Source organism: Corvus kubaryi, unplaced genomic scaffold (genome assembly GCF_017639235.1).
Source record: "Corvus kubaryi isolate FWS band 111438036 unplaced genomic scaffold, C.kubaryi_AGA036_p1.0 133, whole genome shotgun sequence".
Classification (NCBI taxonomy): Eukaryota; Metazoa; Chordata; class Aves; order Passeriformes; family Corvidae; genus Corvus; species Corvus kubaryi.
The window spans coordinates 26,217,602-26,240,203 of NW_024580667.1; the positions used below are offsets into that span (position 1 = coordinate 26,217,602).

Genomic DNA, 22,602 nt, shown 5'->3' on the forward strand with positions numbered 1-22,602 from the left:
TTGTCCATTCTCAGCATGCTTTAGTGGAGAAATGAGGGCAAAAGAAAGAGCAGTACCATATGAAAAAAATATGTAGTGCCTTTATTAAATTTAAAAATGGACTCTTCCTCAAAGTGCCTTTACAAAACACACATGAAAACTTTAGCATCCTTTGTATAAATATACCAAAAGGAACAAATATTTTTTTAAAGAACACTATTTTGGCTCAGAAAATAAATTTCCATTCCTAAAGGTAAGGATAACAAGTAACAGTTTTCCTTTCAATCTATTCCAGTCAGCAGAAGTAATTAGGAGGATTGAGGTCACTGGAACTCTGTTGGCTGGCCTGCATACTGTGAGCTGTCAAGGTGAAAGCACAAAGTCAGTGTTACACCCTAGTTCTCAGAGTACAGATAACATAATGCCAGTGTCTGGGCTTCACATTTGATACAGGGATCTTCTTGCAGAAGAGTTTTGTGACCAAACCATACAGCTTCTGTCCTATTTAAATCTTCTGTCAATGGGAACCATAACAATTAGACTCGTTCAGATGGTGTTCAGTAACTTCAGATGGATCTCAAGGCTGTTTTACCCTACTATAGGCTGCCATTGAACACACACCATATTTAAAGGCAGACTGTGTGCAACAGCTAAATAAATGTGGCACTTCATGACTAGGACTGATCCTCCCTTGACACTTCTCTTGTGACTAAAACACAGAATGAGAACAGACTGAGCATCTGCATAAGCATGTACATAAATGACATTCATCAATAAAACACTTCAGTACCATGAGGGTTTGAATTAGACTGACATTTCAAATGCACTTCTACCCCTTCCTCTCTTGAAACAAAGAGATTCTTATTCCATTCTGGCCAAACATACACACAACTCACAAAGCTCAGAAGGCACTGTCTCTCAAGTTTCCAGCACATACTGAGGAAACCAAAGCAATTTAGGTGGGAGAAGAACCTATTTCCACTGGTTTTGTCACTTATCAGCCAGAACACTTTTTTTTAGCTGAGGATAGAGGCATAAGAAAATTGCTTGAGCCATGAAAGAAGCCAACACTGTAGTGTGTAAATTAATAGATGAATTCCAAAGGTTGCAGAACATTATTTTTTTCAGACAAACAAGTGGAGATACCAGAGGGAAAATTTCTGCCTAATACTGTATCAGCAACAGCCTTCAAGCAGAGCTTGGAAATTGATGGAGTTTGACACAAAAGCAAGTTGCTTGTTTCAAAGGAGCTGCAAGAGAAAACATAGATTGGAGTTTGAATGGGGGGAGAGAAAAAGGTGCTGCAAGAAAGAAGCTGATAGACACACAGAAATTCAGAGTTGCAAGCAGCAGCTAAAGGCAGGAACAGTCAATTCCTGAGGCTTCCCTATCCAACAAGATCTCACAATCTAAAAGCATAACTTTCAAGAACAGACTGAAATTACATGGGCAATTTGGCTCTCATCTCCTGTTTCTCTAAAATTAATAGCTATAAATATAGCATTAAAGAGGCCTGATTAATTTTTTAAATAAATCAAATCAATTCCCTGCCCCAAAAAAAGAACTGATCATGGCAAACTACTTCACTGCCTACACACAAGTCAAACGTAACTCTAGAGTTAACAGCTGGGGCATACATACTATTAAAAATATTTCAAAATGAGAGAGAAAGGGTTCAACATACACACTAAGTTTTAACAACTTAGTTTTACACAACTTCCTTTCCCTTTTGTTTGGAAAGCCTTGACTGCAGCCTCCAGCACACAGTCATCTCAGATTCCTTACATATCAGAGCAGAGGGAAAGGAGAAAAGCAAGCAGCTGCAGGGGGTAACAAATGGGAATCTCTCTCTCTCTCTCTGTACCCCTTGACATGGTCCTTAAAGTAAGGTAGATGAAGTCAATCATCCTGTACCCCCTATGACAAACTCTGTGTCATTAGCCAATTGTTCCACTTGGGTAAATAAATATATTAAGCCATTTAACTGGAAAGAAAAAGTTCTCTGGAGATTAATTTTTTGACTCCATACAGATTACAAAGGTATTTTTACAATGTCTGCATGTGACAAGTGACTAAAAATGGCATTGTTCTTTCAAATGTAAAAAAGATCAGGGAAGAGTATTTAAGCTTTGTCAACAGCAGGTTGACAGCACTTCAGGAGGGCTGGGATTGTCTCTTACCTTTTCTCCTGGACGATAACACACTGATGCAGTAACACGGGGATTTATCTTTCCACAAACTGAACAAGGCAAATAAAACTTGTAACAAAGAAAAGGTTTGTGTCATTTCATTAAAAAAAAAAAAAAAGAAACAAACATTTACTGGCACCAACCATGTGCATCATGTAATATCACAATTATAATTAATATAATTTCCTTCATATTAAAACTTTAATTGCAGGGGGAAAAAAAATCAAATTTTCTTCATTGATTTGGATTTTTTGACAGTTTTTTGCTCTTCCATTTTTAATACAAGGGAATTTCACAGAATCATTCTTGGGAAAGTACTTGTGTACTTCCTACATGTGCTACTGATGGTATTTCAAGGTGTTCTGTTGATCCAGCCAGAAGTAAAAAACATTCACATCTGTAGATGAAGCTGTAGTACCTTCACTCCAGTAAATTTGGATGAGATTGCACAAAACAGATACATGCAACCTTCAGTCAATCCATCACCAGCTCTGTGAACTGAATCAGTCATTAAGTGTCATTTCTCTTTTGTTATTTAAGGCAAATTCAAGTCTTTTGGTAACAAATGCAATCCTGATAAAGAGCCACTTTTTCTGGATGGCATCTGGTAACGCACTTTCTTCCAGAATCTGGTACCTGCTGAGTGGGACCTTTCTGAGAAGTCCCCTTTCCATCGGATAACCCCGTGCTTTTGCTTAATATATCTGATGGATTCTGGCATGGTTGCATAATCTTGTATTTTTTCAAGTTCAATGAGAATTACTTTAATGCCATCTTGGATAAGAGCACTATGCATGGCTAGCTGCTTTTCAGACACATCTTCCAGAATGCTGTAACAGGAGGACTCTGGTACTAAAACAATTATCACTCTCCTACTTTGACGGATTTTTTCATCAGCAACGCTGATCACAGCTGTAGAGAAAAAGGTTGTGCAAAATTAAGGTTATACATTTTCATTTTCTGTTACCAATATTCTACAGCTGGTTCATTCACTGTTTGATATTTAAGCCAACACACTTTACATCAAAAATAGGGACGGGATATGAGCATGCAAGCAGTTACCTTGGGTTAGCCAACCACAGAGATCTGCCCAATGCACCACAATCTGACCCCATCAGGTTCTATGTCTATATCCTTGTTTTGCATAAACAGAGAACAGCTACCAACTTTCTATTACTTACCTTGCTAATGCTGTTTTATTACCATCATAGGTACATATGCAAAAAACACAAGTTCCAGAACCACAGGACCTTTTAGCTTAAACAGTCTTCTGATATGCTCAACTGGTTTTGTTACATGTAAGTGGAAGAAATGATTCCCCCCAACAATGGCATTCCAGTCAATTACGTCTCAAACAGTGAAATATGGTAAATACAAAAAATGTATGGTAAATACACAAAAACCCTATGGCTAAACCCTGAGAACAGACTATTGCATTTTTTTCAAGCTGCAAGCAGCAGCTAAAGCACTTTAGATTCTACTTCCCGGGGAATCCTTCCTTCTCAAACCACTACCAAAATCCTTCAAATGTTAAAACAAAAAAAAAAGTGAGCCATGACTACCTCATGTAAGTTTATTTATTTATGAATTGTTTTTTAAATACAAAATTTTATTTCAGGCTAGTCTGAAAATTTATTCAGTCTCAGTATTATCTTTTTCAGGTCATAAGACCGGAAGAATTCAAAAGCCATTCATCATCATTTCACCTCACATAAGCAGCTGGTGGGATAGACTTTCTAATTTTCAGTGTCAGATACTACAATTTAAATTTGATGTACATATGTACACAGAGGAAACCTCCACAAGGACTTTACAGCCTTCCAAGAAAGGCAGGGCTTTCTAAGAACTTCTATTAGGGACAAGTAGCCTTTGATACAGCTGATCATTCCTGATAACTTGGTGTTACTTTCTATTTTTTTTTTCCCACCTGCACTATCTAAACATTCATTAAACCCTGTATTGCATCCTGCCAGTTTTACAGAAATTCTCAGAGAAAATAAAAATGAATTAGTAGAGATGTCATCCTGTTGAATGGCCCCTTAAAGCAGCAGGTTTTTTTTATACCACTTGTGAGACCTACTTTTCTATATTTCCTGCCATTAGTCATCATTCACAACCACCATTTTGACTCCTCTTCCCCCCAGCATCGTTCCATGCCCAGATGTCTAGGCTAGCCAGACACTGAAAAAAACCTGAAAGTGCAGGTGACACTTGCTAACTAATGACAAGGCAAAGGCTGAGATAAGCAGACTTCACGGGAACACCCAGTGCTTTATTTCTCATTCTTCATCAAAGGGATTAAGAGAATCATAGTTCATTTGACGGTGAGAGATATTTAGAATCCCATCTGACTGACTGCTTGTTTCTCAGTTGCATTTGCAGGTCAACGAGAAAACTCAAGTCAAATTTGTCTTTAGCTAACTTACCTTCTCCTGGTAAATCATCTCTCCCAAGTATGAAGAGGTTATATCCACACTGTCTTTCTAAGACCTCTGGCAGTATCTTCAGAGCAAAAATATCTGATGCATACAAGCAGCTTTCTCTGTTCTTTGGATACAGAACATAAGCATCATAGATCTTCTCATCTGAAACTACAGAGTGAGCAATAGAACTTCCATAAAAATGAATTCCAAAGACACAAGAGCAAGAAAGCAAACAAACAAAATCTCTAAACTCTGGGGGGTCTTCCCTTACCTGAGCCATTGTTTTAGGTCCTAATCCTGCTATATCAGCTAAGCATGTATAATTATACCAAGCCTGAAATACTTGTAGGACGAAGCCTTCTAGAATTCAGGATGCTGAATCCAAATAAGCAAAAGAGACCCGCAAAATTAAGTTGTAACATTCTTTTTTGAACGCTAAATAAAAAATGTTATTGCTGAATTATTTGCAAAACAGTGGACCCCGTGGTAGAACTGATACTTTAAATTCCAGCTGCCATACAACTCATAGGTGGTGTTGCAACCTGGAGTTTCAAACCACAGCAACCACTTAGGACATGACAACAAAAACAACCAAAGTATTAAACTTCAAGGTCCAAATTGTATTAGATATTTTGGATCAAACTTTTCAGAAAGACCAAATTTAAAAGACTTCCAAGAAATCTAAGATAATTTCAATACCTCTAGAAGATACTTTCTGTTTCTTTCACCATGTATCTCCTCTCAAATGTTTGGAAATTACCCACACTTCAGCATACTCTCATAGACAACACCCCATTTTTTTGAGTGCCAGGAAAGCAAAATTTCCAGAAAGCAAAATAATCAGAAGTGCTTTTAAATAGGAAACAAAATAAAGTTGTATTTTCCTGTTTCATCTATGGAAAATAAAAAAACACTTAACAATTCTAATGTATTACTGCTTTCTGTAAGAATAGTAATGAAAAGTCACCTGAAAAACTGCTGTCAGAACAGTATTCAAACCACTGGAGTGGGTCTTAAGGAAAAGCTATGATAGTTCTGCGTTCCAGGAAAGTTGCTGATTTTTCCCCTGTAGATTCTTTTGTCATCCGAACTAATTCTAAACATCCTAAAAACATTACCCTTCCAAAAATCCCAAGGAAGACCAATCATGCTCCATGAGAGTAACTCACTGTTTTGCAAGTGAAGGTGGAAGCTCAAAACAATGCTCAGCACTGTTACACAAGCATACCTTTTTTACCCAGGAAAGGATGGCAGGAGTCCCGATACCAAAGCACAATATCGATTTTGAAGATCTTGTAGATAAAGAGAGTAAAAAATACTAAAAATACCAAGGAAACTCCTCCTCCAATTAAGTATCCCTGAATGTTTCGAGCTGCAGCAGCATAGAGTAAGAAAGAAAACAAATAAACAAAGTATAATTATAAACTAGAACCAGGGAAAGACAAGAATTGTTCAAAATCATTTAATCATTAAAATATTTTTTTATAAAGGAGTAAAAGATCAGGACAAACTGTTTATTGTATGTTTTCTGCCATTACTGTTATCTGACAAGCCTACTTATATCTTTCAAAGAAAAAATACCTCAACAGTCTGATAAATGAGGCTACTCTTCAGCTGAAACACCAAAATAAAATATTGATATATAACCCAGCACAGCAGTAGAGTGAGAATTCTTGTACAAAATTCCATCAGTGAGAAAGGAAGGAAGCCAAAGGTGGGGAGGTGATCTCCTGACCTGCTGTTTTCCTCAGATCAACTAACTTGCCACGGTCTCCACCCCTTCAATGATACTCATTTAGTGTCCTTTAAAACAAACATCCTCCACAAACTGCATTTTTTAGTCAATGCATATTAAAAAATTTCTGAGGTTAAATCTGACCCTGATAATCTTTACAGAGAAATTATACTCATGTAAGAAGTTAGAGCTCAGATCCACTTTCACTCCTAAAATACTGAATGAGAGAAGACAAAGCAAATCAAAAGCACTATTTTCTTTCATTTTGCTAAGAATGTGACAAAAAATTCACGACAAAGGTACTGAGGTGCATTGCCTATTTTGCATAAAAGTACACCACCCAGCTTTAACTCTAAGTAAGGCATTGTCAAACTAACTGAGAGTTAAGTCAATGATCACCATTTTATCAAGAAGAGATCTCTTACCTGGGTATTCCAATTTGATGTAGGCTGTAAATTGTTGAGAACCATATATGAAGTGACAGAAAAATTTGTGAGCATAGTCCTTTACTTTCACTTTTGAAATGTTAAATTTTGTTCCAGACACAGCAAGTCCATGAGGCAACCCCTCTCTGTCATTAAAAAAAGGTAAAAGGGAAACATCTGTACGTATCTGAGTATCTATGCTTAATATGAGACAGATTCATCTATTCACAAATACAGAAACATTTATTTTTTTACCTCTATAAACCAAGGAAGCTAGTGAAGCACAGTAAATATACCCCTGTAACTAATAATTTCATGAACTAAAAACATACTGGGCTTAGTTGTTTTAGGTTTTTCTAGGGTTGGGTTGTTGTTTTTTTTCCCTGAGCTGGACAGAGGGTACCATTAGCAGTTTTGCAGGTGACTTAAAAAGGGATGTCTGATACAACAGCTACCATCCAGAGGAACCTTGATAGGATGGACAAATAAAAAAACATCTCAAGAAGTACAACGCAAAATGCAAATCCTGCATATGAGGAGGAATAACCAGATCCCAGGCACCCTGGACTGCATTAGGAAATGCATTGCCAGCAGGTTAAGGGAAATGATCCTTCACCTCTGTTCAGCACTGGTGAGGTCACACCTGGAGTAATGGGGCCAGTTTTGGGCTCCCTAGTACAAGAGATGGATTGATTTGCTGGAGCAAGTCGTGTAGAGTGATGTGACAATGATAAGGAATTGAAGTATCTGTCATACAAGACAGCAGGAACTGCTCAGCCTGGAGGAGGCTCAGGGGCAGGGGATGGATCTCATCAATGTTTGTAAATACCTGATGGGAGGAAGGAGTGGAGAAGAGGGACCCAGGCTCCTTTCAGTAGTGCCCACTGACTGGACAAGAGGCTATGAGAACAAATTGAATGACTTTCCCATCAGAAATTCCACCTGAACACTTTTTTACTTCAGGGTCGTCAAACACTGGAACCTAAATGTCCTTCAACAAGAGCTTCTGCCTTGTGTTCTTGAGGACTAGCAGCTGTGTCTGTATTTAAAAAAGGACCACCATCACAAATAAAAAAAGTTGGGCGATTTTTTATTTTGGAACACTCTATCCTTCCCATATTAATGATAGAGGGCACACCTTGATGTATTAGTAAAAAAAAAAAAAAAACCATACAAGAACAAATGCATAAGCAAGTATTACAACATCATATTTCACAACAGCATTATAAAAGTCTATATGACTGCTTCATTTCATTTGTATCAGACACACTATTTACAATAAAATGTTGTTCTTTTAAAACCAAGCAGTAAGAATACACTGTTTGATACAGATTTCTAATTAGCCTTTCAATGACTACTGGCATTTGACTAGTAGTCTACTTCATAATGAATTCACTGTAAATTACTTCACCTACAAATGCACTACAAATTCAGTGTAAAGGATACTTACTCATAAAACTGTTCCCTGTAGGTTTTATCAAAGATATCAACATCCTCATCATTAACTTGCCAGAATGGAATCAAGCCATTTATGCCACTTGATATGTTACATTCCATGACTACGTGAGAGCCTACAAAGAAACATGTAAACACAACAACTGAAGGTCTTGTAAGACAAGCAGAATCAAGTGATGAGGGAACAGCTGGGAAACATAGGGATATAAAAGAAACCTACTTACCTTACAAAAAGCAAAGTCCTTAAAACTCATCCATTTGTAATCCAAATTTGGGTGTCTATGATCTGGATATAAACTCCACCCTAAAGGTAGGTGTCTAAATGTTCACATCTATGTGTAAGCTACATGTCTAAGATAGCAACAGAGTTCATCTCTGCTGAAGTCCACACACATTAAAGCAGATACCTTAACTGAATGGCTCTCCAGACTCCACTGAAAGATCTCCAGGGCTCAAATCAGTTGCATGTACACCTGTGGTGACATTAGAGATGCTCTCCAGCATCCAAGGTATCCATATCGAGTTGTCAGACAGTACTCCAGGTCTTCAAGAAATCTGCACTGCTAGAGTATCCAGACCACCCAAAACTGCACTCTATGTGTAGCCAGCTGAATTGAGCCCCTGTTGATCATGGCCTGAGTTAAGGACCCCAGATCATATGCACATTCCTGTGTGCAGACAACTACATCTGGGAGCTGAATCCCATTCTTAGTGACCATACATCTTTACTTCAAATCAGTCTTTTGGCCAACACCGTCCACTGGGATGGTTTTTGAATATTGTCACACTCTACTTCCCGAGCAAGCTCACCTGCCACTCAGCTCCTTTGCCACCAATAGTCCAGATCTTACAGAATACCTCAGTATTAAGCAAGCCAATTTGCAAAGTATATTTATTGCCAATGTACCTCAGAGAGCTCCATGTACAGGAAGGTAAGCAGCTTTCTTGGATTCCTTTCCTTCTGTATTTTACCCATGGAAGTTACGATTTGATAGAAGGCGGGCTCTCTCAGCTGGCCTATGTAAAGATCTCAGTGTTTCATTTCCTAGAACCACATCACATCTAGATGCTTCCACCAAGAGATGGTCTCTAACAAAAGTATGGAATAAACTCTTAGCTCACATGCAAAGCAGTTACTTGAACAAGAGTTCACACAGAAATCAGAGATGCTTCCCGATCTCTTCCCTCACATCCTTCCACCACAACAATTAATTTTTTTAAAGATGTGGTTTAGTGCATTGCACAATTATAAAAAAAAAAAAAAAACCAAAACCCCTCAAGTGTTCCATGCTCTCCATGTCCACACATTCATGAATGTACTGTTAAATTTCTACACCAACTTCTCCTGTCATTTCTCATTCAAAAATCGTACAGGTGTTTCCACACAAGCATTCATGCAGCTGCTTAGAGATTCTGCCCTACAGCCAGAGGGGGATTTTTTTTTTTTCACCCAGTACCCCAATGAAGGTACTGGACAGAGAATATTGAATGTTTGAATGGCAATGCCAATTTAAAATAAACAAAAACAAATCTCACCAAATTCCTTTAAAAAGTGTCCCCCCACGTAATACGGAATAATTTGTAGATCTCAGCAGTCACAATAAACCCACTTTGTGGCTGGAGTCTCCTTTTAGTCTCACCTGTGGCTATTACCCTAATGTCTGTAAGGTAATCAAGGTTTGCTCATCCTAGGTGGTCCAAGGCATCCAACAATACAATTTTTAATTAATGTTGTGTCCAAGCCTTACAAATACGGACCAAATTCTACAATAAGGAGACTAAACAAGTTGTCCCATAACACATCCTAATCTTAATGGTTTAGGCTGAGAGTCACAGGCAGCCCCTGGACTAATAGACTGCTCAGCAAATACTATCAAGGATTTAAAAAAACCCTAAACACTGCCTTCAGTAAATTTAAGAGCCTGCAGATCAGATTCCATCTGAGTAGAGGCTGCATCAGTAAGAACTCTTCTGAATTGAATGGGAAGTCACAACTAACAACCAGTCAAAACTGGGGATCAGACTTACATGATACTTTAATGGGAGGGAGATACACTACAGGGAAGCCCAATTGTAACACTGCTTCATTTCTTCCACAGTTACAATTACAAAGAAAAAGGGAAGTTTTCACACAAAGATTAGGATTATATGGGGTAAAACATTATTATGGAAAGTCTCCCTATTTTAATCCAAGACCTGGTGAAAAAATTTCCTTAATAGTGAAAGAACTGAAAGTTTTTCAGGCATGTATTGTTTGTAATGAAGACAGAGAAGATGTAATTACCAGAAAAGAAGGGGCTGCTGAGCCATACTAGACTATTTCAACAGAATTAAATAACCATCTGAAGACCACAGGACTGCAAGCCTTTAAAATAATACTGTTTGTATCAGATCCTGAATATTCTCCCTGTTCAAAACAAAGCCTTCTGGACTTTGGAAGAACATAATTTCTATTAAAGCTCATTCACAATTCTGGTCAAAATCTACTGATCCTCACCAGAACCTCCCAACTTCAGAGTAAGCTACCTTTCATAAGCTATTGAGGCCAAAAAGAAAAGAACAAAACAAAACACCCACTAAAACCCCAAAACACTCCCAAACACACATACACACAAAACCCACCAGTGTTTCGGTGCTGTCCAGTTTAATACCATATGTTCAAAGTTAGAATTTGGGACAGACAAAAATGTTTCACATGATATGAAAAGAAACATGAAGCTTTAACATGAGAAAACAACACCTGTTATATACAGTATTTACAAGCTCGATGTCAGAAAAATTAGCAGTAGAAGTAGCTGTATTATGTGAGATTCCATCACTGTGATGCACATAAGAATAATCCACAATGCTCTGGCCTGACCTCCCATGTCATGTCAGAGTCCAAATGCAACCTTTCCTCAGAGATTCTCTAATGATCTAATTCCTCAAAAGATAACAAAACAGTTTCCTGTACTAGGAAATTCTAGTAAATAGCCAATCACACTTCCCCAAAATCAGTCAATGCTCTTTTAAATCAAATATTTTGTTTGCAACTGCTCCCTTTGGTAAAAAATGATTAAAAAAATACAGTTCAAACAGCTCCAATCTCATTCTTCTGGACTTTGTCAGTAGAACACAACTCTGTCTGACATGTGGTGCACTTTAAACACACATAACTTTGCTTAGGAAAAGACTACAATACCATATACTTGGCTCAGAGAATTACAGAATAATTGAGGTTGAAAGAAAGGGTCTGTAATTCAATTTCCCCCTCAAAGCAGGGTCTGATTCTGAGGTCAGACCAGGCTGCTCAGAGATTTATTCAGTCAGATTCTAAAACCTCTAAAGACGGACAGCACAACTTTTCTGGGCAGCCTGCTGCACTGCCCAGCTATCCTCCCTGTGAAGAACTTATTCTTTATACCCAGAATCTCTTATTTAAGAAATTTCCAAGATAAACAGTACCTGGTGATTCCACGATGATTTTTTGCCTTTTCTTTTACACCCCTTTTATACTTTTTTACAACTTCTGTATTCTTAGTGCTTTTTGCCTACATTCTTGGACTTACTTGTCAAGCTAGGAGACTAAACGTTTTAGAAGCTTCGTAGTTAGGGATCAGTGTGCCCCAGACCCCAAGGTCCTCTCCAGAACATATTCTGTAAACCAAGATAGAACCATCCAGGGGAAGGTTCCTTGGAGAGGGGGGCTCACTCGAGCCTCTCATTGGGGAATCTTTGATAGATATGCTGATTAATAAGACCTATAATGTTGTAGCAGATCTGTTGTGGGTGTGGGCATTGCAGTGTGCATTGGGGTGCATTCGACCTGGACATAGTGCACCTAAGGGTCCTAAAATAAATACCAAGGTAAAATCCCTTTTCCCCTTCTAAACGTGTTTAATTCTTGATTTTAAGACCAGGAAAAGGCATCACTGGGATATGCATAAACTAGCAGCTCACTGTTTCACAAAAGATCAGTATCCAAAATCTGTATTACCCTAAAACAAGGAATAAAATCCAGGTTGTGGAGAGGGAAGGGAGACCCGAAACATACAGGAAGAGAAAGAGCTACTGGACTGGTTAACTGCAAACTATCCTAACGTGCTACATGTACACAAACCATATTTCCACAGATACTGAGGATATGTCAAGACACAAACACTGAGAAGCGGTAAAAAGGACAGATGGCAATAACAGAAAATAAATCAATAAAAGAAATGCATCCCACACAACACTGCTGGTCAAAAGACTCCAATCTTAGGCACAGTTACTTCCCCCTGCAAATCACTTGTGGGAATCGTGTTCTAATATCTACCCTCTGTCTTCCAGATATCCTCAATCCACATGCTTATCTCCCAGTCTTGCTGAAGTCCGTGGAAATGTTCACATATTATTTCACAAAGATCAGGAGCTTATTTGTTTCAGTTAATGATCTCTTAAATAGTCACTACTTACCAAGTTCTACTTCAATTGTATTGTTCCTTGGATAAATAAACTCTGGTTGTATCTGCAGTGGTTTTTCTAACCAAAACAAAGAGAAAAATAAAACCTTCAGGCAGGAAAAGATCCACAACTTAGTTCAACTGACAATAGTTTTGGTTTTACAATGGGTTTGTTTTATGGTTTGGTATTACTGTAGTGCCATACTTACTGCTAGTTTCAAATTTACAACAGAAATATCTCATAAGATATATGCTCTACTCTCTCCGAGCTATTCTATTTTAGCTCCCAAGTTAACAAAAAAAATACCTTAAAAATGCTTTAAAAAAAAATCTCAAGTCTATTGGCAGTAGATATAAAAGTAACACCAAACCAGAAAACAAAGACAAAACCAAAAAATGCAGTTAACTTTTTCAGAGATAAATAAGGTAAAGAAAAAGGGTTGTATCAATAACCTCCTAGATAAGGTGAATATTTTTTTAAGTAAAATTTTAAACAAACCCATACTTAAACTGGGCTGGAATTTTATCATTCTGCATGATGTACAGATGGGCTGCCAACAACCCACTGTTCTTGTATCACCTATATAAAGTCAGAATTTTGGTTTAACCTAAAAAGATGGACCTGCTGTCTCCAGACAACTATTCTGATAGGACTATTATCATGTTACTAGTCAGGTCACCAGCAACATTGCCCACAAAGACATAATCACAATGGTGACTGCAATAAATGACACTACTGGCAGAGTGAGACAGCAGAAAAGCACAAACAAGTGCCAACAGTAAGCCAATCCTTTCAAGAGGAACATTTATTCACTTTATACTACTTATACAGCTTGTCACATCTCCTTTCCCATCAACAGAGGAGCAAGTTCACCAACAGGGCTTCAAGCAGGTAGTTTGCTGTGATAGTCTCAGAAAAAAAAGCTTCTATGTTTAAGCTTATTTACTTTTACGGTGCACTATTTGTTTTGGCAAAACCAATTCCTCCGCCCCAGTAACCATTGCTTTCTTCTAATTCCGATTACTAACCCTGAATTACTCATTTCCCCGTGACAATCCGTCCTCAAAAGCAATGCTCAAGGGTAGCAACATGACTCATTGCCTTTCAATTTTATGTTCAGGAATAAATTAAAGAAGATTTACAACTCTAATTTCACAGAACTGAAAAGTAACATGCCAAGTATCTTATGTCTGCATACAAATATTTACAGCAGAGCCAAACACAGAATAACATCATGCACTCACCTTTAACCTCTAGACTTATGGTTCTTGAAACATTATATTGTTTTCCCATATATGTGTATAACATATGGCATGTGTAGTTTCCTCTATCTTGCACAGTTACATTCCGAATCAAGACAGCATTTTCACCCTCTGCCAAAAGAAGTCGCTTGTCTTCAAGAAATCCAGGTTTACACTCCTAAACACACCAAAAGTACCTTTGACTTAAGGGAACTAAAAACGTGACAAATAAATCAGTTACTGAACTCTACTGATGGTTAAAATACTTCGCAAATACTGACTTTTTGAAAGTCATGGTGTGGATTCTTTTCCAAGCATCACTACAGTCTAACAAAGTCTGGTGACATCTTGGTCCACTTGCACTTTTTAAAAAAATCACTGCAGCCAATCCTTTAAGTTTTCAAATGCTGTGCTTTAGTTCACTGCCTTCATCAATAGCTTGACAGTTTTCTCTCAGGCTGTCAGGTGTAGTAGAAGTTATTACACATGCAGCAGAGTTTATGGGAATACATGCCTGCACCCCTACTTCTTTGTGATGAAAGAGCTGCTGTAGCAGTGCCTCATGCTGTTTGGGTGTTTCACCATTTCTGTGGCAATGCAAATTCAGGGAAAAAAGCTTCCTTTTCTTCCTTGACCTACAAACAGTGGAGAATCTCTTCACCTCAGAAGATGTATAGGTGCAGCACCAAGGTTATTTCACATGTATAGGCCCATGTAGCTCTTTTAATACCAGCATCAGAATTAGGAGTTCCAGAATTTTAGCTTAACACAGACAAAATACATGTTTCCAAGCTTGCACAGAGTATTTTCGTAGAACCAAAGCAAGCAGCATAGGAATACCACAGCATGGTCAACAGATAGGACATGCCTAACATTCTGAGAAACTGAAATAATTATGCAAAGCCTTCTATTTAGAGAAACATACAAGTTTTAAAACTTATTATCTACATAATAAGTAGATAATCAAAGGATGAACCAGAATTTCACAAATCTTACTCACACTCATGCCTTACTCAAACTGCAGAGAAAATAAACCTTCATTTCCAAAAGCTGCTTTTCACAGTTACTTAGTAAGACATTTTAAATAACACATTTTGTATCTTGTATATATGAAATACAGATGTTCAGTACCTTATACCAGTGTACTTCAGGCTGATTATTGTCTCCATCTTTAAATTGCTCTAGATCAGGACATATAATCTTCCCAGTATTCATGCTTGTCACTTTTTGTTCAAACTTCATTTTTCCATTAAAACACAAACCATTATCGTTCTTAAAAACTGTTAAATTTATGGTTCTTTTGTTAGAGTGGTTAAGGCTCCTGTAATTAGAACAGCAGACAAGTCAGGTCATTAGTAGTAAGGTTCCTTATTTCCAGCAACTCAGGGAGAGGTATTTCAGCATCTCCACCAGCCTTGCCTCTATAACACCCCAGCTATACTCCGTTAGCTTGTAAACACCATCTTCAGCCTCTCAGCCCCTGTTCCAGATGAAGAGATGGAAATAAGCTCTGAGTTTGTGTTGTGAGCAGAAATGGAGTTTTCTCTGGACACACCAGACTGTCAGGACTTCTCAGAGCTGCAGTTAAGGCTTAAGTGACTGATGTTAAATGACTGAACCCTAGCAAGTTTTTTGTTCTGCTGATACTATGTAAGCCAGGGATGTGAGGTGCCCACAGGAACACATCTCATAGCTCAAGTAACTAGAACCACAGCAGGAATGACTAAATTAAAATTATGCAGCTGGGTAGCTTTGAAAGGATGTCTTCTGACTTCCAATTTTGGTTTTGTGGTAAACTCCAGTGAAGGAGTGTGCAGGTGACATTGGAAGTTTTTGATGATCATTGTTACTACATTCACAACCCAAACCCCTCCAGCATAACTGGTGCACTCTATGCACACCAGTATACATAACTACACACTACTAAAACAAATTTAGGGCCACCTGAAAAGCCTGGATTGGCTGTTCTCAGTGTGTTGTGGCAACACCAGGAGGAAAGGAACATCTTGTGTACATCTTCCCAAAATTAATTTCCTGTTCAGTGCACAGTGAATTTCAACCATTGTAAAAAAAGATTTGATGACCTATTTATACCTAAGTATTGAAGTTCAGTGCACTAATCTTAGCTATTGATCTAGCAAGAGCCTTAAAGTACTAAAAAAGCTAGATATAGATTCTTTTCAAATCATCTATTCCTTTTTAGTTCTCTGTGCACTCAGATCATTTGAGTAGTACTAGAGACACATTATTTTCACTGTCTCTAAAGCTGTCTAGCACACTGCTTTGCTCTTTAAATGCATTCTCATTTTTGACCAGTAACATTTGGTAATATTTTAAAATAAAATATAAAAAATGTTTTCTGCCTTTTAACTTGTGATTTCTAGTAAGATTTCCAAAAAGTGGCTAAGCTCTCCAGAAAGTCTGTGTGTGGTGACAAAATGCAGAGTTTGCTCCTCTTAGAACTTTCTTGCATTTAGCCTTGTCCTACAAAGAAACTAAAGTGTTCTTCTGATCTGTCAGTATTAAACAGCAACTTGAACACAGGAAAAGCCAAAGAAGTTAAGACATTTTCCTGTGACCTTACACTTCATTCCAAACAAACACAGCAAACAACCACCCCCACAGACCATTTTTAGTATCATCATGCTTTAAGATAGTCTTCTGTGTGAACCACTTTCGCAGTGCTAAATGTGTGGAATAGAAGAGAAACACAGGCATCATGCAGAAACAAAAAGCATGGTCAAAACAGTGCTTTTAACTGATCTAAGCATTCTACCTAAAACAAGAAGTTTTGTACACTCAAGTCCCACAAATTAATTATCACACTTGCAATCCAGTTGTTTCCTTCCTTACCTTATATTGCATTCATAAAGCCCAGAATCTTCCAGCATTGCAGGAATAAACCAAAGCAAGCCCTCTTGCTGGTGGATCCTGGCATCTCTCTCTGTGGTCACTGGTGTAGCACTACCATTTTTATACCATGTCAGATTGTAATCAGAGTGAAGCACTGGCAATGTAATTATTGGGCAAGTAATAGCTGTAGGCTCTCCAACAAGCACAAAGTAATCACAAATAACACACCCTTTTGCTAAAAAAAAACAAAAAAAGAAAAAAATTTTAAATGATAAGTGCTTTTAATTTGTACGCTTTTCTGTTTTAGAAGTATTAATACCCATTCCAAGTTACACAGAATTAGAAAAACTTCCTGTAAAAATTTATCATTTAAAACATCACAAGGCTATTATTTTTCAGTTGTTACCATCTTCTGGTTGAGAACATAAAAACGTATTTTACAAGCTTAAGCCACAACTTTCTGTTAAGGTATCCAGCAACAAGCACATGCAAGTCAAACAGCCTCACTGCAAAGCAGAGTGTAAGAAGATCCATGGGATTCATCAGGCAACTCCAAGCTTCCCAACCTACCTGTCATGTCCTTGTTACTTAACCATGCTAGTACTTTTGCAGAATTGCCAGATTCTTAAAGTAAATACTATCTATGTAAAGCACAGCACAAACAGTAGCAGTGCAGAGCTCCTGCCACTATGACTGTGGGGCCAAAAACAGAAGCACAAGACAGCATGGACAGTATGGAATGAGATCAAGACCTCAATACATCAAAGGGTCTGTAAACCAATATGTCACAATACAAAAAAAAATTCATAGAGAAATAGGATTCAGATTAAGAAGACTATAATGTATTATTTCCTCCCTACATCTGAACCTTTAACCAGAAGGCCCATTATTAGGAACATCACAAAAAAGGCCGATATAAACACAGCTTTTGTAATTTTGCCTGTGTAACAAGCTGACAAGACATAATCATGCAGCCTAGCTAGCACTTCTTTCAACATCAGCCAAAAAAAGTCAGAGAAAAAAGGAGAGATACTGCAAAAAGTCATCAAGAGCCCAAACTGTAAACAAAAACTTATTGGAGAATACCACTTTAGCACAGAGCTGGCCATTTGGCTATAAAGCAGATTATAAAACTTTCAATCTTTTGCATACATTTGCCCAGAGAAGGTGAGGATGCCCCATTCCTGGAAGTGTTCAAGGCCGGGTTGAATGGGACTTTGAGCAACCTGGTCTAGTGAAAGGTGTCCCTGCTTATGGCAGGGGGGGTGGATTGACTGATCTTTAAGGACCCTTCCAATCCAAACTATTCTGTGATTTTATGTGCAACACTGAATTTTTATGAAACTGCAAAACATCTGGTTGAACTGATTTTACAAATCCTGCTGAATGACTGTACAAATACATAGTTAACATATTCAATTTCAAAATAAATAAAGTCTTCACTAACCTTTCTAATATCACTACCTTCCCATTTAAAGACTTCAAGTAGGTCTCCATATAGCTCAATCTAATCCAGAGACATTAATATTAGACTGCTTATGCCAAGAGTAGCAAGACAAGCATCATTAATTTATGTAGTTCTAAACTTTACTGAAATACTAGACCTATCATTAAAAATATTAGTAATTTAACTGTAAAGGAAACTCAGTCCTATTGCTTTCAGGACCAGACATACAGAATGTCTCATAAAGAAGGCACTCTATAGCTAACCTTATGTCGAGGAAGCAAATCACTTTGGGCTTTCTTCATAAGAAACAGGGAGAGGCTAATCAAAGTCTCAGTGCCCTAAATTTATGTGCCTAGATTTTAAAAAACTTATCTCCATTTGTCCATGACATTCCTAGTGCCATTTGAATCCCAGCAGAGGCATTCAGCTATCATCAATATGCTAAAGCAAAAGCAAATCCCAAACCCACTACTTATTCTCAGTAACTCTTTCCTATTAAATACACACAACTCATCTCTTGCAGATTTTCTTTTTTAAAATGGCAATTTCAACAAAGTATTTAACCTACCAGCACTGAAGAGAGGTATCAGTACAATGAGATGACCAATGAGCAAAAATACAGATGTCATATTTTGCTGCAAACCAGAAGCTTTTTCCATTGGTGTGGTAAGATTGTTCAAGCTGCACTGCCCTCTGCACCCTGCATTACTCCTTAAAAAAAAAAAAAAAAAATCAGAAGCAGCATTAGTCATCGTGGGGAGGGGAAAACAGATTTGGTAATTTCAACTTTGGTAGATTTCAGCTACAGACTCTTGGCCTTCACAAACAGCTGCTCAGTTTTCAGCTTTCTACTAGAACTTTTCCTGGAACTAGAACTATTCCAATGGAATAACTCTTGCATAAGTGTAATATTCTTTTACCAGCATAGTTAAACGAAAAAAAAACCCCACAACCCTCAAGCACAGACAAATTAGGCTAGCATAGTGATTTAAGCTATACTGCATAATTTAAAAATCAAGCTTAAGACACTCTTCTTTCCAAATACTTACAAGAGACATAATCACAGAGAAGTATAAAGTTTCCTTCTTTGAACTGTTCTTATACAGCTGAGGCAGCACTGCTTGTAAGAGCAATAACTTGAAGTTCTTTGCAGAAGGACAAGCATACTGTAACTCCAGTATGATCTGCCACTTAAAATTGGCATCTAAAGTCGAATGTCTGTGGAAATCACAGCTAATATGAACTGCTGTGGTCAGACACAAAGAAAGTGTCCAAGAATTGTAGTTTCAATTCACACCTCAGGTCTTATTTTCAGTTTTCTCCAACAAAGACATGACTGAACACACACCCACTGCCCTCATGGCCCAAAAGTGGCTTCTATGAAACTCTAAACTTTAACCAAGTCCTGCTCCCCTCTCAGATGCACCAGTGTTTTCTTGGTAAGGTGTCATCAGAGATCTCCCCAAGCCTTCTACTGTCAACCAGCTGGCCAACAATTAAATCCTTCCCCCTCTGACAGCTCATTGTAGGCTAAGATCTGCATTTAGTGGCCTTACCTTTCCTCAGCTTTTGATTATTTTGCATGCTGCTGCCTCTCACTCTAAAGCAAGCTGGTTTCACATGTAGCAGTCCATTGCAAAACATTTATTGCACAGGTCCTAGTTAATATTTGCATTCCACCCAGCTACAAATGGCAGGAAGAAGATGAAGTATCCCCTGAAAAAGTAAGCTGTGACTTACTTTTATGTCCAATGTAATTCGCTTCAGTCACAAATAAGCCACACCAGTTCCTTCTTTTGAAGCATTTCATATGCAGAAGTGCTGCATTAGGGAGGGTTACATAGTGCAATAATTTAATATAACAGCCTCCAAGATAGTTCTTTTGGACAGTTTATCTGAGGAAACCCTCGCACCACAGTCCTTATTTAGTTGCCTTCTGTGTGCTTTTACTGTAACTTGCCAATGAGCAGGTCACCATTTCTGAAGTTTCAGTTTACCTGTAAAAAGCAGAGAACAGGAAAACAAGATTTTACAAAACACATCATTTGGACAGCAGCATACACATACAAACCTAAATTTTCTACAGACATCCTAAATGTAAAAGCAAGAGCATCCCCCTGCCTACATTAGAGAGATGACTTAAAAGAGCAACAAAACTTGCAGTAGAGACTGATCAAGAATTCTAGCAAATATCTTTGGGAAAAAAAGTTTCTGTCAAAAACGACATAATGTTACACATGTGTCAAGCAACTTTGTAAGACAGGTTCAATGACTAAAAGGAAACAAAGAATACTTAAATTTAGGGAAAGATAATAATAAGCATTATAATAAGGGTATTCTGACACTGACATGATGACCACAAACTTTAGCCCTTATATCTCCTTTCCAGACAATCTTGCAAGCTGCAGAACTACAGAAAAGTTGAATCTTGAAGAAAAGCCCATTATCCAGGACATTCTGATGAAGCTACATCAAAATGCAGTCAAAAAGTATTAACAAAGAAGCCTGCAACAGTTAGGTCTTTGCAAGCTAAATTCCAGTTCAACTTTGAGACAGTATTAACCATTCTAAATCTGAATTTGAAGAAAGTGTACTTTCTTCAAGTTCAGGTAACTGCCCCCACTTTCACCGAAGAACAGGAGGAAGGAAACAAAAACAGTATCTGTAGCAGTACCTAATCAGCCACCAGTGGTTCACTCTACAAGAGTGAAGTGCAACCTGTTCATTCTCTTCCACATCAAACTGGAGATGAGTGTATCCAAACCACAGTGAAAAGAGCAGATCTTATCACTATTCAAATAAATTGGAAACAGTACCTTCTTTCAGTATCAAGTAGGAGTTCATTTCACAGTCCATGCTTTGAATACTTTTCTATGTCATTTCAACTCCTGATACCTGTCAATATGAAGTAATAAGAATTTTAATGTGGCACATTTTTTATTTAAATCCAAATTATTTATTAAGTTTCCAGTATCATTTTCAACACACCGTTAAGATGCATTTAAGAGAACCTGAATGGCTCATGCAGACAAAATTGTACTTATCAAAAATAGTGATGTAAAGCATTAAAAAAATTATGTCTTAATCTCAGGAGGAGAGAGGAAATCAGTAATATTGTCTACCAAAAAGAAGTAGTAGGTGTTTCTCATTTAAGGATTAATTTAAAATATGTGAATTAAAATATCTGAATTAAGGATTCTGCATTCTAAAATAACTTCTCTGCAAGACTTTTCAGCCTGTCTTTTGAGGAGCTAAGCACATACAAATGGTCCAAGTCAAATAAGTGCACGGTGCTGAATTTCTGAAGAAGAGAAACAAAACACATCCAGCAGCTTGCTCGAGTCCTTGAAGAAAACTCCACAAACCTAAGAGCTACTGCTGGAAGCAAACCAGAGCCTTGATTCAGCTCGGTAGCTTTTAGCAGATAGCTCACTCCTACCAAGCTGTGGCTCCCCAGGCTGCTGCCAAGCACCACCAAGGCTGTGACCAGCACAGGTCTGGGACTGTCAGAGCAGCAGCTCCTTCCTGGGTTTGATACAGGCATCTCTTTCACGCAAAACTTGCTCTTCTCATACAAACAGTTAAAAAAGAGCCCTTGTCTGATCATCGTTATGCAATAAATAAATACAGAAATAGCTTTTGTAGTGTTTTACCATGTCAAGAAGATTTACGCCAAGCCTTATCCCGCTTCCTGTTACAAGCACTTTAAAAAATGTGGCAGCGTTAGCACTCCTACAACTTTCATTTGTACATCGTACTTCTTACCTGGGCTCGTACAATCCGATACACAACAGGAAGCAGACACAAACGCAAAATAAAAAATTACTTCCAAGGAAGCTATCTGGGGCCACAAAAGCTGAGAAACCAACAGCCACAGAGATAGGGAGACTGTGCCAACATACCCTGCAGAAACACACACGGCCGCAAAACACGGCTGAAAGTAACAACCCCAGGGGTTCGGTGCTGGTTTTGGGGAAGCTGTCAGCACTGCAGCCTTACCTGGCCAGGGCACCCCGACTGGCGCCGTCCCAGGGGACCCCGCCAGCCCCGCTTCCCAAGGAACCAAGGAAGGCGAACAGCGCGACAGGAGACACGCGGGGAAGGAAAAGCGCAGCTGCCCCCACACCTGTCCGCCTCAGCCCAACCCCCCTCCCCTCTCCTTCCCGTCACGCAGGCGGCACTGGAAGCCAAGCCAAGCCAAGCCGCGCCGAGCCGAGGCCAGCCCAGCCCAGGCCAGCTCCGGGACAGAAGGAGGCACTGTCCCCACAACATCCACCACCCTTCCTCACCTCCATCCGCTCCCCGCCAGCCGACCCTGCCCGCTCCACATAGCCCGGCGGGCGGGCGGGCAGCGCGCTCCGCCTCGCCCGGGAGTCGCGGCCACCGCCCCGGACCGCCCCCGGACCGCCCCCGGACCGCCCCCGGACCGCCCC

General features: G+C 38.7%; 1 protein-coding gene across 5 annotated transcripts; it reads right to left on the reverse strand.

The window, feature by feature from the left end:
- Positions 1-60: 60 nt before the first annotated feature.
- LOC121670231 (interleukin-1 receptor type 1-like) lies at positions 61-22,543 on the reverse strand. 5 transcript variants are annotated; one of them, XR_006018082.1, is made up of 14 exons: positions 22,169-22,309; positions 20,986-21,064; positions 19,910-20,166; positions 18,738-18,880; positions 16,723-16,957; positions 15,001-15,190; positions 13,873-14,047; positions 12,641-12,706; positions 8,202-8,322; positions 6,752-6,897; positions 5,820-5,963; positions 4,595-4,759; positions 2,160-3,080; positions 61-339 (listed from the first exon to the last, which is right to left on the reverse strand). XR_006018082.1 is itself a non-coding variant. In XM_042040146.1 (13 exons), exons 4-13 carry the CDS (start codon positions 18,826-18,828, stop codon positions 2,704-2,706), a joined length of 1,710 nt encoding a protein of 569 aa, XP_041896080.1. In that variant the 5' UTR covers positions 18,829-18,880; positions 19,910-20,166; positions 20,986-21,064; positions 22,459-22,543; the 3' UTR covers positions 61-2,703. The 5 variants fall into 5 exon arrangements, 2 of the variants coding, with proteins under 2 accessions (XP_041896080.1, XP_041896098.1); XR_006018080.1 differs by having other exon boundaries at positions 61-688; XR_006018079.1 differs by having other exon boundaries at positions 61-1,229.
- Between the last annotated feature and the right edge of the window lie 59 nt (positions 22,544-22,602).